Source organism: Anabrus simplex, chromosome 2, assembly GCF_040414725.1.
Source record: "Anabrus simplex isolate iqAnaSimp1 chromosome 2, ASM4041472v1, whole genome shotgun sequence".
Lineage (NCBI taxonomy): Eukaryota > Metazoa > Arthropoda > Insecta > Orthoptera > Tettigoniidae > Anabrus > Anabrus simplex.
Window position 1 is genome coordinate 155,976,452 of NC_090266.1, and position 19,121 is coordinate 155,995,572.

General features: G+C 40.0%; 1 protein-coding gene across 1 annotated transcript in view; it reads right to left on the reverse strand.

Annotated features, from left to right (window-relative positions):
• The window catches only part of LOC136863948 (mitogen-activated protein kinase kinase kinase 1), a 545,708-nt gene that overhangs the window by 77,936 nt on the left and 448,651 nt on the right, over positions 1-19,121 (reverse strand). The window contains exon 7 of the mRNA XM_067140398.2: positions 2,737-2,906. Within this exon, the coding sequence (XP_066996499.2) occupies positions 2,737-2,906 (170 nt within the window). The remainder of the gene's footprint in view (positions 1-2,736; positions 2,907-19,121) is intronic.

Here is a 19,121-nt window from a genome sequence, read left to right on the forward strand (position 1 = left end):
TCAGTAATTCAGAGGGAATGTCATCAATTCCAGGTGCCTTGTTCCTATTTAGGTCACTCACAGCTCTGTCAAACTCTGACCTCAAAATTGGGTCTCCCATTTCATCAGCATCAACAGCCTCTTCATGTTCCAGAACCAAATTATCTACATCTTTACCTTGATACACCTGTTGGATATGCTCCTGCCATATTTCTGCTTTGTCTTCTTTCCCTAGAAGTGGCTTTCCATCTGAGCTCTTAATATTCATACACCTAGATTTCCTTTCTCCAAAGGTTTCCTTGATTTTCCTGTATGCAGCATCTACCTTTCCCAGGGCCATACAGCCTTCGACATCCTTGCACTTCTCCTTCAGCCATTCTTCCTTAGCTACCTTGCACTTTCTATCCACTTCATTCTTTAATCGCCTGTATTATTTTCTGCCCTCTTCATTCATTTCTAGCATTCTTGTATTTTTGTCGTTCATCAATCAGGTCTAGTATCTCCTGAGTTATCCACTGATTCTTAGTTGATCTTTTCTTCCATCCTAACATTTCTTCAGCAGCCCTACTGACTTCATTTTTCATGACTCTCCACTCTTCCTCTATAGTGTTTCCTTCAGCCTTTTCATTTAGTCCTTGTGCAACATGTTCCTTGAAACAATCCCTCACACTCTTTTCTTTCAGCTTGTCTAGATCCCATCTCTTTGCATTCTTTCCTTTCTTCAATTTCTTCAACTTCAGATGGCATTTCATGACCAACAAATTGTGGCCAGAGTCGACGTCTGCTCCTGAGAAAGTTTTGCAATGCAACACCTGGTTTCTGAATCTCTGCCTAATCATAATGAAGTCTATTTGATACCTTCCAGTCTCTCCAGGTCTCGTCCACATATACAGCCGTCGTTTGTGGTGTTTGAACCAAGTATTGGCAAGGACTAATGATCAGCCCCAAGCCATAGTGAGAAAAACTAAGGGAATATTGTTGTTAATTCTAAGACTTAAAGTAAGCAAAATATATAGACAAGGGCAATAATAAACATGAGCCTCCGTGGCTCACGTGGCAGGGGGTCGGTCTCCCACCGCTGGGTTCCGTGGTTCAAATCCCGATCACTCCATGTGAGATTTGTGCTGGACAAAGCGGAGGCAGGACAGGTTTTTCTCCGGGTACTCCGTTTTGCCTGTCATCTTTCATTCCAGCAACAATCTCCACTATCATTTCATTTCATCTCTCAGTCATTAATCATTGCCCCAGAGGAGTGCGACAGGCTTCAGCAGCCGGCACAATTCCTATCCTCGCCGCTAGATGGGAGCTTCATTCATTCCATCCCTGACCCGGTCACTGACTGGAAAACAGGTTTTAAGGTTGGCCCTTTTAAGTTTCCTATCTTCCATTCTCAGTTCAATACGGACAAAAATGAAATTCTTAGATTTAAATAAAAAAGGTTTTAGGTTATAAATAAAATAAATATTAAACATGAGGGTAGGACAGCTACATTCCTTAGCTATTCATAAAAACTTAAACATACTGGAAGTACTTGCAGGTGTAGCCAAACTACAAACAGACATGTAACAGCCTGTACTTGGTGAGCGAGACCCGCTATCTGAGTTGAAGGCAATCAAGGATGCAACAGGCCATCTGTCACCTGAGGCAAATGGGTTAAGGACTTTATTGGAGTAAGCTACTCTGTCACCATGTGCCCCAATGACAATGATATGTTCAGTATAGTAGGGGCAATTATTGGATGAACAAATCCTGGTGTGTTAGATATAGAAGTAATATGCAATACTGGGGAAGTACAGGGGGGGACAGAACATATTTCAGAAGAAATCAACTTTCTAATAATTATTTCTGTCTCCAATCTTATTTTGCCTACACTACACAGGAAGAGCTCTGGAATAAAATATTTAACTCAATAAACTGACCTATTTTCTAACCTGTTAAAGTGTGTGTTCTCAATTTTTAAAGTGTACAATAAAATACCTCACTAGAGTGAACACATGTAATCTGTCCTCATTAAACAACATCAATATAAAGAGGCTCAAAAAATTATATTTTTCATCCTCTGGTGATGGAAAAGGTGAATATATGCATAAGCACCCCCCAAGAGACATCTACTTATGTTCTTTCCTCTTAGATCATGGATGCCTAAATGTTCATCAAAGTCACAGCATACAGAGAAAATGTATTATACAGCATTGGCTGATGGTTGCAACTCTCTTGATTTAAGACATCTTGGGAAAATTGTAGGTCATTTTCAATGTTCCATTCTCTCCTGTGCATCACGTCACCACAGTACATACTATAGTCAACTCTTCTAACATTGAAATAAAGAAAATCATGTAATTAGATTGAAATCTTGAAGAGTGGACATGTAATGTATAACAGTTCTTTAGCATACCAACATGAATTACATGGTAAGCTATAGATCTACCTCATTTTCAAAACTCCAGGATTAAACTCGATAACTTGTAGACTCAATCACTCAGAAAACAGCACTGGCATCATTATAACAAGTAAGGGTATTTAAAATTCTAGAAACTGCTTCTAGTTGTCAGGGACATTGGGGCTATTGTGTGAACATAAATGAATCAATATAGAGCTAATGCAATTACATACCCTAAAATAACACCAGTCTAAGCCTAGACTGAGCAAATAATTTTAGGCTTTCAGGGAAAGTTCTTGATCAATTCAGCCATTCATGTTCTACCACAAGAGGGTAGAAATATAACTAGAAATGTATCTGTAAACAGACAGACTTACTTGTTATCTGATGCAGAATCAACCACAGATCGACTAGAACCTTCAGTAAGAGGTGATGGACTTGAATCAACATTTGATGGCGTCAGTGAAGAGTCCTTGTGGATTTCTTCGGGCATTCCACTTACTCGTGAGTTTCTACGCTGTTGGTAGTGTCGAAATAATGACTCTACCTGCAAGCCACATCAACATTTAAATTCATCTTCAAATCTAGATGGAAGAATTTAATTACTTACAGTAAACACACTGTTTTTACAATATAAAACAAGAGTTTCCAGAATGACAAAATTAACTGAATTCACAGAGATTCTTGAATAAAAATAAACCAAAGGGCTAAAGGAATCTTGAACAGTTGAGGCTAGCATATTTAATATGCTGGCTGTGTAGTATACTGTAACTCAAATTTGAAAGATACTACACAAGCTGAGTTGCTCTATGAATTATATGTGCTTGGTAACGTCCGTCCGTCCGTCCGTCCGTCCGTCCGTCCGTCCGTCCGTCCATCCATCCATCCATCTATTAGGGTTGCCCAAATACAACTAAGACTTTAGAAGAAGCTTCATTATTCAAAGAAACACAACACTGCGCATGTGTCGGTGAATGGCTATGTATGTCAGGAATAAATCTGGTATCATCAGTAAGTACAAGCCCATGCAGAGAATTGAATAATCATTAACTGCGGTGATCATATGAGAACCGGTGTATTCAAAATGGTATGGTCGTTGGCTTAATAATTATTAGAATGGGTATTATTTCAGAAAGTTCTATTTTTCAAATCGAACAATGCCAACTAACATCAACAAAATAAAACTAAAGTAAATCAGAATATCATTATGAGCTATTGCAGTTTGAAAATTGTAAATACGGACTGTTGTCTGCTGCATCAACTGCTTAGTTACGAGGCTATGATGTTCTTATGTTTGTTTCCTTTACAGCACACTGACTGCTCTGCGACTTCCTTGTCAGTTACATTGTAATAGTTCAACAAGTAGAACGTGGTGGAAGATGGTATTTACCAATGCAGAAAAAGCAGACATGTTCATGGTGTATGGATAATATAGGAAGAATTGTGTTCGTTTTCGTGCTCTATACGGGGAATGATATCCCAACAGACAACACCCAGCTCAACAATTATGGGAATGATATCCCAATAGACAACACCCAGCTCAACAATTATTATTTGTGAACATCTCTTCAACCAATTACGTGAAACTGGAAGTGTTGCACCCAGGAAATATACCAAACAAACGAGTGACTGGAGAAGACGGTGAAATTGGTGTTCTAGCTGCTGTTGCTGTAGATCCGCACATTAGTTCCTGTGCAATCACATGAGGCATTGGCATGAGTCAGGCAAGTGTACTACGCGTTCTCCACTATCATAAGTTCCACCCGTATCATGTCTCTCTCCATCAAGAGTTGCATGGAAACGGTTTTGAGAATCGCGTTAACCTTTGTACATGGGCATTAAGACAAGATACACCAGATTTGTCATGTATTTTGTTTAGTGATGAAGCAACATTTACAAATCATGCCCAAGCAAATCTCTGAAACATGAACTATTGGTTCAAAAACAATCCCAATGGCTTCATTACGTGGAATGCAAGAGCCCATGGTTTTTAAATGTGTGCTGTGGAATAGTGAACCACCAGCTCACAGGCACTTTTTTTTTTCATAGCAGGAACACTAGATTCTCAAAAATACCTCAAAAGTATCTGTTAGGAAACAGACCAACTCCCACAGACGTTAGTGTTAAAAGACGTTCCACTGCAGACTAGGAGGAACATGTGAAATCAGCATGATGGCAGTCCAGCACATAGTGCACGACGTACTACAGCTTGTCTTCACCAACTGTTTCAAAATCGTTGAACTGAACAAAAGGGACCTGTACCTTGGTGGCCCGTGAGTGATGTTTCATAGGGCAAACTTCAGCAAATGGCAGAGTCTATTCATGCCACTGCCAGCCATGATTAAATATGAATACCAAAGGCAAATAACAACATGTTTATGAATAAGATAGAGAGGCCTAAAGCCACTTTGCTTGATCACAGACCAATGGTTTTGTCACTAGCCGGACCTAACAAATCCAGACCAATGATTTTGTCACTAGCCGGACCTAACCTATCCAGACCAACGGTTTTGTCACTAGCCGGACCTAACATATCCAGACCAATGGTTTTGTCATTAGCCGGACCTAACATATCCAGTCAAATGATTTTCTGACTAGCCAGGCCTCTGAAAAGTAACACTAATTTTCTGACTAGCCGGGCCTCTGAAAAGTAACACTAATGGTCCTGGGCAGACGAACGCTGAAAAATTATTTCACACACACATATAAACAAAGTTTAACGTACATAGAAGGAGGGAAGGAAGGAAGGAAGGAAGGAAGATTTATATCAAAATTTAGCATACCTTATTAGAGAGCATCTGAAGAATAATTTGTTCCCTCAAAAATCAGTACTTCTGACATAGCAATCTCCGTACGGAACAACATTCATGTTTAACAATACCTTGTTGATTACCATAGATTTATGACCGTAGCAACTAACCATGAATAAATTAAACAGCCCGACCAAAGTTGGTACTAGGAACTAAGTGAAGTTGGTACTAGGAACTAATTATGTCACATCAGATGGTACCAGTCGCCAAGAACGTACTTACATCCCTAATGACAGATGAACATTAAACAGCAGTTCCTGCGCTGGTGAGGGTTAGAAAAAGTTGTATCCAAATGCCAGTATTTACCGTTTTCAAACTACTGTAGCTCATAAACTACTCGTACTAAAATCCTGAAAAAGAGGGGCCAAGGTCTCCTGAGTGACTGCTGATCAGCCCAAAGGCCTGCAGATTACAACGTATCATGTGGTCAGCACAAGAAATTTTCTCAGCCTTTATTCTTGGATCCCTAGACTGGGGTTGCTATCTCACCATCAGATAGCTCTCAATTGTAATCAGGTAGGCTGAGTGCACCTTTAACCAGCCCTCAGATCCAGGTACAAATCCCTGACTTGGATAGGAATCAAACCCGGGGCCACCCGGTAAAAGGCAGGCATGCTACCCCTAGACCGTGGGGCCAGCCTAAAATAAATAAATATTCTAATTATTATTAAAATCTGTGTCTGGGCTACAATTATGAGCCCTCGGTTACACTTCATTTATGTGAAAAGAGCACATCAATAGCACCTTCCATTTCAGAAATATTTGGGGTACAAGTTTGAGGTGATTCACACTATATATCACACTGTACAGTGCTGGAAATTCCATCACAGATGTGCAAAGATGTGTTACAAGAAAGTCAGATACAGTGGACAGCTTGGTGAAAAGTGAAAAGGCAAAAACAATTAGGGATGCCCAGTTCGAAAGCAATGGTGAGTCCGAGATGCCGGTTCCACTACCAACCAGTCAGGGTCTCCGTCATCAAGTTAACCAATGGGACACTTGCTTGAACAAACAAGGCAACTAAATTTAGGCAGATAGGTCACACATTCATCACTTTTTACTGCCTGTATGTTCATATATTTTAAACAATAAACCGTTACAAAAACCAACAGAAGTCTCAATTTCATTTGGGCAAAGCTTACATCTATCCATCTATCTATCTATCTACCTATCTATCTATCTATACAAAAATACAAAATATAACTCACTCATCAGAAAATCACAGGAACCACCAAATCGATGCTAGTGAAATCTGGCACAAAGATTTCTCTTAGGTTAAAAGTATTAGCTAAGAAACCTTTTTGAAAAAATTCAAAGAGTAAATATAAGGGGGTAATAGCATGAAAAATGGGCAATGTTCAGAGCGATAGATCACAGGCTGCTATGAGATTTCATTTTTATAGTGCTTGGTAGTATTGATATATCACAGGCTGCTGTAAAAGTTAATTTTTATAGTGCTTGGTAGTGTTGATAGGTCGCAGGCTTCTATAGGCTCTGTGCGTCAATGGGAGAAATGCACCGCTACACTGCTCGTGGCAAACATTGTAAGTTATTGTGTGTTGCCGCGCAATCTGCTGTTGTCTCGCTGCAAGGTGCAATGGTCGACTAAATAATAACAATGGAACTTCAGAGGGTTTTATATGACAGTTTTCAGCCTAATTCTCTTTGCAGAAAGTGGTGATATTTACAAGAAAAAAGTTTGCAGGAAATAACAATACAGTAATAATTGCTAATGTGATAAGAGAAACATTGGTTCACTAGCTACCCTACCATTTCACAACAGAGGCAACATAGTGATTTGTGTATCAGCAGTGGTGATAATGAGATTAATGTTCATGTACACATTCAACAATGCTGTCTTCAGACAAAAACTGTTTTGACCTATTTCTAATACGATATCATGTTAGCGAAGGTAAATGCTGCTAGGGTGGCAATTAATTGTTCCCGTGAAATGTAAGCATACTTCAGTTATTATTTTACCGAGCTTGATAGCTGCAGTCGCTTAAGTGTGGCCAGTATCCAGGATTCGAGAGATAGTGGGTTCGAACCCCACAGCCGGCAGCCTTGAAGATGGTTTTCTGTGGTTTCCCATTTTCACACCAGGCTGTACCTTAATTAAGGCCACAGCCACTTCCTTCCCAGTCCTAGCCCTTTTCTGTCCCATCGTCGCCATAAGACCCATCTGCGTCGGTGCAACGTAAAGCCAATAGCAAAAAAGGTTGTTATTCATGCAGTTCAGTCAGAACTAATCAACCCTGTGAATGTTTTGTTAAGTAGGATGCTATACTTCCAGTGTCGACTCAGTTAAATGTAACTTAAAAGCTTTTCAGTCTGTCAAACACAGAAGTTCAATATAAATATTACACCGTAGCATACTTCTAAAAAAACACACCATTGAATAGGAATAAAAATGTCCGGCCCCGCAGTGTAGGGGGCAATGCGCCCGCTGTCACCCGGCAAACCCGGGTTCGATTCATGGCTGGGTCAAGGGTTTTTAGTTTAAATGATTAATATCCCTGGCCTGTGGACTGGGTGTTTGTGTCTTCCTTAAAGTTCCTTTCCTCACATTCAACACTCTACACTTCCTCCATTCCAATTACATGCAGGTTCATATCACATGGTGCAAGTAGGGGCAAAAGGTCTCTATAGGTCAATGCCCAGAACTAATAGTATTTTTTTTAAACGAATAAAAATACACACTACTAAACGAAAAGCTGGCCTTGCGGTGTAGGGGTAGCGTGCCTGCCTCTTACCTGGAGGCCCCGGGTTCGATTCCCGGCCAGGTCAGGGAGTTTTACCTTGATCTGAAAGTTGGTTTGAGGTCCAGTCAGCCTACATGATTAGAACTGAGAACCTATCTGACAGTGAGATGGTGGCCCCAGTCTAGAAAGCCAAGAATAACGGCCAAGAGGATTTGTCGTCCTGACCACACGACACCTCATAATCTGCAGGCCTTCGGGCTAAGCAGCGGTCCCTTGGTAGGCCATGGCCCTTCAGGGCTGTTGTGCCATGGGGTTTGGTTTTTTTATTAAACAAAGATTGACATGTTTCGTTCTAAAAAGATCATCATCAGATTTTGACTTGATATTATCTGATGATGTTCTTAGTGTAATGATTAGTGCTATCAGCCACCGCCCTCGGGTTTCCGGTTTGATTCCTGATATTGCCAGAAATATAAGTTTTTTTAGAAGTTACTTTACATCGCACTGACACAGATAGGTCTTATGGCGATGGTGGGAGAGGAAAGGGCTGGGAATGGGAAGGAAGCAGCCGTGGCCTTAATTATGGTACAGCTCCAGCATTTGCCTGGTGTGAAAACGGGAAACCACGGAAAACCATCTTCAGGGCTGCCGACAGTGGGATTCGAACCCATTTTCTCCCGAATACTGGACACTGGCCGCACTTAAGCGATTGCAGCTATCAAGCTTGGTGAAATATAAGTTTGCCATTAGGGCTATTATGTGGTAAAAACAGTAAATGCAGCTCGTTTCCACTAGGGCTGTGCCTGAAAAGAGTTGCACCTCAGGACAAGGACACGAATTTACGCATGATTACGATTTGTAAAATAAGGTATTTCTGTGCGCTATTGGTACTGTGTAATGTAGGCCTATTTCTGTAATTAGACAGTAAAACATGCTCAAAGTGGAACTTGAATAAAGCAGAAACTTGTCCACTATGAAATATTTTCTCCATCCCGGCGAAGCTTACAGCGTTAAAATCTACTTGTACAATGTGGAAAATATTAGGAACTGATGAAGTCCTACGTAAAATGTTTGTGCATTTCTGGTGCTGGTATGATTAATGTCATTGTTTCGACAAACTGGCGCACGTGTTTGGAGAGAGTTATAACACGAATGGTGGAACGACTGAAGTGCTTGAAAATGCATCAGCAATGTCCAACTTCTGTCAAGCAAGAAAAGAGCCCTGTGAGCCAGACAACTTCATTCAAAATGATGAACAACTTACGACACACCAGTTTTTCGAACCAGCTACAGGCCTTTCAGCAGTGGGGAAGACCGAGAAAGAAGAGGTGATGGAAGAAGGAGATGAGCAAGAAGATGGAGATCAAAACAAGATCTGAACCCACAAAAAGTCCCACAGTGTTTTTGTGACGTAAAACAATTTGCCATTACATCTAACTCTTCCCAATCTTCTTGAACTAATTTACTCAGGTCAGGACTGCGTTCAGAAAGACATGATTAGAAAGAAGAGGAAATAAGTTTCTCTGTTTGATCTGTGGAAGAAAGCTTAGTATTGTGAAGTACTGTATCACGTTTTGTGATGAAAATAAGTTTAAGAAGCGTATACCCAGTGTTCTGAAATAGTATAATATAGCATTGTGAGTGTGCCAAAATGATATACTGTGTATAATTATTCTGTAAGTAATCATAAAGCACAGTAATAATAATTAACAAATCAGTGTACTACAGTACTACGTATATCAATCTGGATAGCCGGGCATAATGTGTAGGCAGACACAGGTAAGTTCTAAGTAATATTTAAAATTAATGTTTACTGTTTTAAGAGGCGGCCAGAGTCAGGTCTAGAACCACTTTTGATTTCAAAATATCGCCACTAGTCTCGTTGCTGTTGACAGCTAATTGGACTGATAGTTACATCGCGGGTGCATAGATGTCAGTAAGAAAGGCCAAGGCCGAGCGAGCGATTCCCCTCTCACCCTCCAGGGTCACATAGTCGTGTCACCAGGAAGTTGTGATAACAGTACTTGCACGGAGCTGATGATGTTGACATTTGTACGGAATGCGATACATTCCAGGAAATTATTGAGCATGGGTTAGTGCTGAGCAAAACAGTCAAAATAACTTACGGTTTCCGACAAAAATAAATGAAATGGCGTATGGCTTTTAGTGCCGGGAGTGTCCGAAGACAAGTTCGGCTCGCCAGATGCAGGTCTTTTGATTTGACACCCATAGGCAACCTGCGTGTCATGATGAGGATGAAATGATGATGGAGACGACACATACATCCATCCCCCATGCCAGAGAAATTAACCAATTATGGTTAAAATTCCAGACCCTGACGGGAATCAAACCTGGGACCCCTGTGACCAAAAGCCAGCACGCCAGACACTGTTTCCCATGTTGAAATGAAGTAGTGCATCAACCCCGTCCCCACCTCACGTCTTTCCCTGTACTGGCCAGTCAGTGATATCTATATATATAAAATAAGAGTTTTGTCTGTACATTGCTCAGAATTTGAAAAGAATGGTATTTCTGTATCGGTCATGTCCACAGTAACAAGAAAATGCATTTTTTTACTTTTCCGTAATTTCTGTCTGTCTGTCTGTCTGTCTGTCTGTATGTATGTATGTATGTATGTACACGCATCACGAGAAAACGGCTGAAGATAATTTAATGAAAATCGGAATGTAAAGTCGGGTGATGAACCGCTACAATCTAGGCTATAAATTATTTTAATCACGCCGAGTGAAATGGTAGTTTAGGGGAAGGCCTGAAATTTAATTCTCAAATATTTAAGTTATTAATGGTCGTGTCTTAATGAAAATCGCTAGACAAAGATGAGAAATAAGTTGCTACAATATAGGCTATACAAGCTGAGAAAAATGGTAGTTTAGGGGAAGGACTAAAATTTAATTGTCATATATTTATTTTATCAGTGGTCGTATCTTCACGAAAATTGGTATGCAAAGTCGGGGAATAGGTCGCTATAATCTAGGCTATCAATAATGCTATTCACACTGAGTGAAATGGTAGTTTAGGGGAAGGCCTGAAATGTAATCTATATATATAAAGAGTTTTGTCTGTACATTGCTCAGAATTTGAAAATAATGATATTTCTGTATCGGTCATGTCCACAGTAACATGAAAATGCATTTTTTACTTTTCCGTAATGTCTGTCTGTCTGTCTGTCTGTCTGTCTGTATGTATGTATGTATGTATGTATGATTGTACTGTACACGCATCAATAGAAAACGGCTGAAGAGAATTTAATGAAAATCGGTATGTAATGTCGGGTGATGAACCACTACAAGCTCGGCTATAAATTATTTTATTCACGCTGAGTGAAATGGTAGTTTAGGGGAAGGCCTGAAATGTAATTCTGAAATAAGTTATTTATGTTATTAGTGGTCATATCGATAAATCTACATATATAAAATAAAAGTTTTGTCTGTACATTACTCAGAATTTGAAAAGAATGGTATTTCTGTATCGGTCATGTCCATAGTAACAAGGAAATGCATTTTTTACTTTTCCATAATTTCTGTCTGTCTGTCTGTATGTATGTATGTATGTATGTATGTATGTATGTATGTATGTACACGCATCACGATAAAACGGCTGAAGAGAATTTAATTAAAATCGGTATGTAAGGTCGGGTGATGAACCACTGCAATCTAGGCTACAAATTATTTTATTCACGCTGAGTGAAATGGTAGTTTAGGGGAAGGTCTGAAATGTAATTCTCAAATAAGTTATTTATGTTATTAGTGGTCGTATCGATAAATACTACATAACTAACATAACTTTAGTTATGTCGTAAGTTAGTAGTAGTTATGTAAGAAGTTATTAAATTTCCGATCACTTATGCTTATACATTGTTACCGTACCGCATATAGTCGGAGATATTCATGAATTTGGATTTTTGTTACTAAGTCCATATCAGCGCCGAGTCACAAGAAAATGGGTAAATAGAATTTAGTGAAAATCGGTATGTAAAGTCTGAGAATAAGGAATTACAGTCTATGATATAAATAATTTTGTAAGACACCCTAATATCACAGAGTCGAAAGAAAACTAATGTGAAGGCCTGCAATATAGAAAGCTCATAAACTTTATCAACAGTAACATTACATTGACCATTGTTTTTTGTGATGTTCTTTTTGTCTTCCGTTTCCTCTCATCACCGATAGATAGGATTACTGCAGCGTACCGAGGATTTTTTAAATTTGCTTGACGTCGCACCAACACAGGTAGGTCTTATGGCGACGATGGAATAGGAAAGTTCTAGGAAGTGGAAGGAAGCAGTCGTGCCTTTAATTAAGGTACAGTACCGGCATTTGCCTGGTGTGAAAATGGGAAACCACGGAAAACCATCATCAGGGCTGCCGACAGTGGGGCTCGAACCCACTATTTCCCGAATACCATCTTCAGGGTTGCCAGCAGTGGGGTTCGAATCCACTATCTCCCAGATGCAAGCTCACAGCTGCGCGCCCCTAACCACATGGCCAACTCGGCTGGTCGTACCGACTGTAACAGCCTGCCTGTATATTGGTGGGAAGTAGCTGGGGAGTAAGATAACTTTCTTCCTTAGCATGCCATTCCTCTGGTTCATACATTTTCTGATATATCTGGAACATAACACACTGGTTCATCATAGTATTTGAGCTATTCAATCCCTACTCTGAGCCACTGATTGGAATGAGTAGTGTGCATATTTAATGGAATAATGACAGAGGAGTGTTCACGGCAGTCTGCGACCTGGTTATTCCAGCTCTAGAACTTTGGACTCTTAGATCGGCACCGTAGTACTCTTCGTTGAAAGTGAGAAACTGTGCGGTTTTTCATTGGATCGAGTATTTTATATGATAACATTGCTTTCAATCGCTACATTCCTACTGACGTTTTTGTAATGACCCATGTTGAATTCAGTTAGGAAAACCACCAAGTAAGTCTTTCTGAGAATCCCGTAGCGAAGCACGGGTATATCAGCTAGTATAATATAATTCTATCCAATGAAAATACAAACTGATATAAAAGAAGTGAATTCATTTACGCATTTTTTAGTCACACAGTGATACTTCGATAAAGATTGTAACGCGACCAATCCATTTCATTACTTCACTTTCAAATTTATATTACTATATACTGTACCGGTAACGGCGGTACAGACTAAGTCCCCGTTATGAAAATCTTAAACTTACGTGTTATGCTCCGGAACGCTTACGAAGAACTAACTCGACAGCGAGCGACAGCTGCGCGCGGGTGACGTAGTGAGCGGGTGACGTCACAGCATGCCTCGCTGCACTACGAAGCCTGGATTGATGGAGAATGTTCTACGAGTTTCGGATCAAATATAAATACGTGCTGCTTCGCTCAGCAGATCAGTGAAAGTGAATGTGAGTGTGTGTTGCAGCATGTTATAGTGAGCAGCAGTGCGCTGCAGAATGTGATGCCAGTTTGTGGCCGGGATTTCTATAAGCACACTAGACTGCAGTATTCGCACCGTCAGTTCGCGGGTGTGGTAATCGAGCGTGAAGCCGCTGCTAAGTTTCAAGTTCGTGGACTTTAATATAGTCACGTTGAATGTGGACTTATTCAGATTTCCTTATATTGTGACAACCTTTTACTCCGATAGGACGTGAGGTGAATTGTGTATCGTCTGGACATTATTTATTGACTGTTACTCTATACGAGTGTCCGAGACCCGCAAACATTTTCGAGTGTTCGAAATTGAAATTTTATGGACTTGAATCTGATTGCTCCTTGCCGAGGACTCGATACTTTAAGTTATAAACTGTATTTAATCCAAATTTAAATTACCAATCCGTAAATTGTGTCGACATTTTTGAACTGTACAGGTGTGAACAGCGCATCTCTATTTTAATGAACAGTGCATTTCTACTCTAATGAACAGTGTATTTCAATTCTGGGCACATTTAGTTTACGGACAGTCAAACCAAGGACTGTCAGTACTCAGTTAATTTCGTCTTTTGGTTTCAACACGTGAACGAGTTTGATTCACGAGCGGAAAATCTTTATTTCATTTAAATTGAACAGTGCTTCAATGAACTTACTTCATGTTGTCATAGGTGCAACAAACTTTAAGTAACTTTAAACTGGACAATCAGTTCCGAGTGGACTTTATTTTGTGAATGTTTCTTTCATTTGACACGTGATAAAGTTAAGTGACATTTCACCGAGACATTTGTGTTTGGACTTTGTCAAAAGCATTTATAAACACTCTATCATCTGTGCAGAAGCAGCCTTTGCACTAACTCGACCCAGAGCTGAACAATGTTCATTCATGTTCACCATTTACAAGGACTACCTCGACGCCATGGATCTTCAAAGCACCGAATAGATCTTCTAGAACTTCCATCGGGGGACGAATGGTGGTTCGCTGCTATGGAAAATGGAGCTGCCGGAATCCAAGGACATCGCCAGCCGTAGGACGAGGAACTTTTTCGACTGTATACGCTGTACAGAGGTGATATTAATTTCAATCTTATAATAAACTCTGAAAACAAAGTTTTTAAGATTTCTTTTAAACAAAACCCTCTCCCTCTGTATGCACTTCAGCGACTGGTACACGCCCTGCGTCTCATCTCTACCAAAGTACCAAATTTACTGTTACAGAGGAGAGGGGTAGAAATTGGCGCCCCAGTCGTATCGGGGCCGATTTGGAGTGCAGTAAAATTAGAAATTAGCGCTTCAGCAATATCAGAACTTAATTATGAGTGCAGCAGACATTAAATTGACACTTAACCATTCTAAGCTCAATTTTGAAGTACTAGTAATTAAGAAGTGCAGTGATAGACAAAATCGCACTAAAATCGTGTGACTTAGTAATTTAATTCAGATACATTTCCAGTGTTTTATGTGGAATAACTATTAATATTACAGTGAACTTTCTAACAAGATTTAACTTCTCTATAATAAGAAGTGTTATCAATGATATGGGATCATTTTTGTGTGTTAAATGTCTTGGAGATTTTTCTTTTTGGGAATGTTTGAATGACTTTGAACATGAACTTTTAACCATTGGACAATAATGGTGATGTCTGAATTTTTTTCAAGTGATTTATGATTTTCTTGTTGCTTGGTTTAAATACATTACCATCAAAATGGAAAATATTTTAGCGGCTATTGAAGCTCTTAAGATTAGCTTAAATGAACGTATCGCCAAATCGCATGCTCAAGTAGGTGCTGATTTACAAGCTCGTATTACTGAGGCCAATGCTGCAACTGCTCAAGTAGGTGCTGATTTACAAGCCCGTATTAACGAGGCCAATGCCGTAACTGCTCAATTAGGTACTACTTTAGAATCTCGTATTACTGAGATTAACACTCGTATTAATGAGATTAACACTCGTATTAATGAGACCAGTACCGCAACTACAGCCAACTTAGAAAGTCGTATCACACAAGTAACTAAAGTAATTAATACCAAGTTTACCGAAGTTAATGCTAATTTGGAAAATAGGCTTACTAAAGCTGGTTCCGAGATTGAAAAAAGATTCTCAGAAACTAACGCGAAGATTAATTCTAAGTTTACGGAAATAAACGAACGCCTCACCCATGACTTAGAAACAGTAAAACAGAACCTTAAACTACAAATAGTTGAAGACTTAAAAGCTTCTTTTCCTACCTCACATCAATTGATTAAGGAAGTTGAAAGCTTAAAGGCAGAATTTAAAGAATCTCATGGTCAGTTATCACAGGCACAAGCAAAAATAGCCTCTATTCAGGATAACATCCATGAATCTTTTAAGACTAACTTTCAGAAAATAAGTAATGAAGTCAATTTACTTAAAACAAGGCAGGAGGAAACAGATAAGCATGTAAAAAACCAATTAGATAGCGCACATACTCAAATCATTCGCATAGGCCGCGATGTAAATGAAGTGAAGCAGGACCTCGAAAAGGAAGTCCAGAGCGTGGAAAACTCCATCCATGGGCAAGTTAAAAATATCAAGGTCGAATTACAAGGAAAAATAGAGACGATTGGTAATAGAATCTCTCAGGTGGAGAAGGAGGTGTCTACACACCAGTGTCAAGGGTTTAGTGGAGATACTTCTAGCATGTCCACAGTCCTAAAATTGTCAGACGATAAACCTGCAAAATTTTCCGGAAAGGAAGAGTACACAGCGAAAGAATTCCTTCTCAATATTGAAGAGTATTTCCAAGAGAATAAAGTACGATCCGATCATCAATTAAGGATAGCTTCTAGATTATTGGAAGGGAAAGCACTAAATTGGTACACAGCATTTAAATTTAACATTAAAACCTATGATGAGTTCAAGGAAGCCTTGTTGAAGAGGTTTTGGAATTCGGAAATTCAACATTTGATTAAGCTACAGTTGTACTCTAGGAGATACAACACAGCTATTAATTCTTCACGATATTCTGATTTTCTCATTTCCCAATTAAAGAAGATGCAGTTCTTTGATCCTCCTTTGCCAGAACAGGAGTTAATACAAGTAGTAACTTTACAATTTCCGGCGCATGTACAAGAAATTCTTGTGGCAGCCAATGTTCAAGACCTAGAACAACTTGATGATTTATTAAGGAAACTTGACACTGCCCATACACAAAATCTACCTAGGGTTACTAAGACGAAAGAGGTTGCAACTAACCATGTCGAAGTTAATAACCCGCCGAGATCGAATCCCGAACCCCGTGAGGAAGTAGAACCACGGAGAGATCCGTTATCTCATTTCCAACGATTCAGGAGACGTCCATACAGGCAAAGTGCGCCTTATAGACGTACTCAAACGTGGAAGAAACCCACCGAATCACTTACTCGAGATAGAGATTCACCGAGAGCCGAGATCGAAAGAAGATGGAGAGAAACTTGCGAATATATCCAGAATCGAAACCGGGATGAAGGATTACCTGGCGCTACCTCTTTAGAATATCAAGAGCATGCCAGAAGACAGAACACGACGCCTGCGACCAACCCTGAGTCGACAGGCGCAATAAAAAAAAAAACTTCGACAACACAACAATAAGATTGCCTGAAAACTGTAGTAGAGGGGAAATAATTTGTGTCACTAATATTAATTACTGGTACTTGGATGACTCAGATCTCTTGCATGAAGATCCCACTCCTACAACACCGAAGGTCCAGCGAAGTCTTCCAGTTATTAATATTACTTTGGATACCCTTTATGTAACTGCCTTAATCGATTCTGGAGCTCAAGCTTCGTTAATGTCTGAGAGGTTAATTGAAATGTTGAAGGGAGGAGAAGACATGTTATTGATACCAGTCGCACGGATTAAAATTAAAGGGATAGTACCGGACAAGCATATCAAATGTAAATTTCAAGCTTTTGTTACATTTGACATTGAAGGTGTCCAGTTCGAGCATATATTCCTAGTTATTTCGCCAATGAAGTTCAACGTCATCCTAGGGTCAGATTTCCTAGCCAAGTATGGGGGAATCATTGATTATCCTGCCAACGTCATACGATTTTTTAATATCGACTCTGTAGAGTTGCAGCTGGTAGACTGTAATAATTTGAAGTGCCAAGGTCTGGGTACCCCATTCATAGAAGCCGGAGGCAAGATGAGCGATGCTTTGCCTGCCGATGAAATAGATTGCGAAGAGGGTAGACCCGGTCAAGAGGGACCCGTCGAGGGCCAGGAAGTGCCCATTGTTGAGGATATGTTCGACGAAGGTCGTGATCACTTCATATTTCTCACCAGTGCGGCTGAAAGCCCAGAGTTCGATTCCCGCGTGGCAGAAGCGACTCAACAAATATTTGAGAAATTCCCTGAAGTTTTTGATGACAAACCAGGCGTTATTAGAGATTTTGAATACCAATTGAATGTCAAGGACACCTCTCCTTATAAAAAACGGCCCTATCCAGTTCCTGAGAAGTACCGAGAGGAAGCCAGGATTGTGATAAAGGAAATGGAAAATAATGGTATCATTTCCAAATGTGTCACTCCGTATCTAAACCCCTTGGCTATTGTAAAAAAACCGAATGGCAGTCTGCGTTTGTGCCTAGACGCGCGCATGCTCAATGACAGACTTGTATTGGAACATGACCACCCACCTTCACTCAGGGATGTCATCCGGAAATTTAGAGGCATGAAACTCTTCTCTACTATGGACATGACGTCATCTTATTTTCACATCTTATTGGCGGAGGATAGCAGGAAATTTACTGGCTTCATTTTCGAAAACATTACATATGCATTCAATCGTCTCCCTTTCGGGATCAAGAATTCAGGGGCAGTTCTCATCAGGGCTCTTGAGAATCAATTATCCGATGAGATTTAAAAAATCGCAACGATTTATGTTGATGATATCCTAATAGCTTCGGAGTCCTTAGAGCAACACATTGAAGACGTTAATAAGGTACTCGACGAACTCAAAACCAAAAATTTTAAGATAAATGCCTGTAAAAGCCAGTTTTTTAAGACAGAGGTACTGTTCTTGGGTCACCTCATTAGTGGAGACGGGATCAAGCCTAATCCGGCCAAGATTCAAAGTGTTTTGGATTTCCCGAAACCCACAAAAATTAAACATGTGAGACAATTTCTGGGACTATGTCAGTTCTTTGCACAGCATTGCCCAGATTACACCAAAACGGTAGCACCCTTGCAGCTGCTGCTCAAGAAAAATAATAAGTGGAAATGGTCAAAAGAATGCGAGGAGGCTTTTTCCGAAACAAAGAAGATGCTTCAGGGAAGCGTACAGTTAGCATATCCTAACTTTGAATGGCCCTTTTGCCTTGAGTGCGACGCCAGCTCCGTAGGCATCGGTGCAGCGCTGTACCAAATCGATCCTGAGAAGCCTGATGTCCGCGTCTTTATTTCATTCATGAGCAGGAAGTTGAGACCACATGAGAGGTCCTATACTATTACGGAACTTGAGGCTCTTGCTATTGTATATTCCTTGTTGTACTGGAGGAAGATTATATATGGGTATCCCGTGACCATCTACACGGATCACAAAGCCCTCACATTTATCATGTCTTCTGATCTAACTAGCGAGAGAGTAACCCGGTGGGCACTTTTTATTCAGCAGTTCAACATAACTGTTATTCACAGACCAGGAAGGAAGAACATCCTAGCTGATGCTTTAAGCCGCAATCCGGTCGATGTCGTCACTAGTCATCACATAGAAGTCATGAGCAACGAAGATGAGGAATTTCTTAGGAAATTACAGTACTTACCTCAAGCACAGGGGAGAGATAGGAAGTCCCGAGAATTGATTATATTTTTTAAGGGTTTGATTCC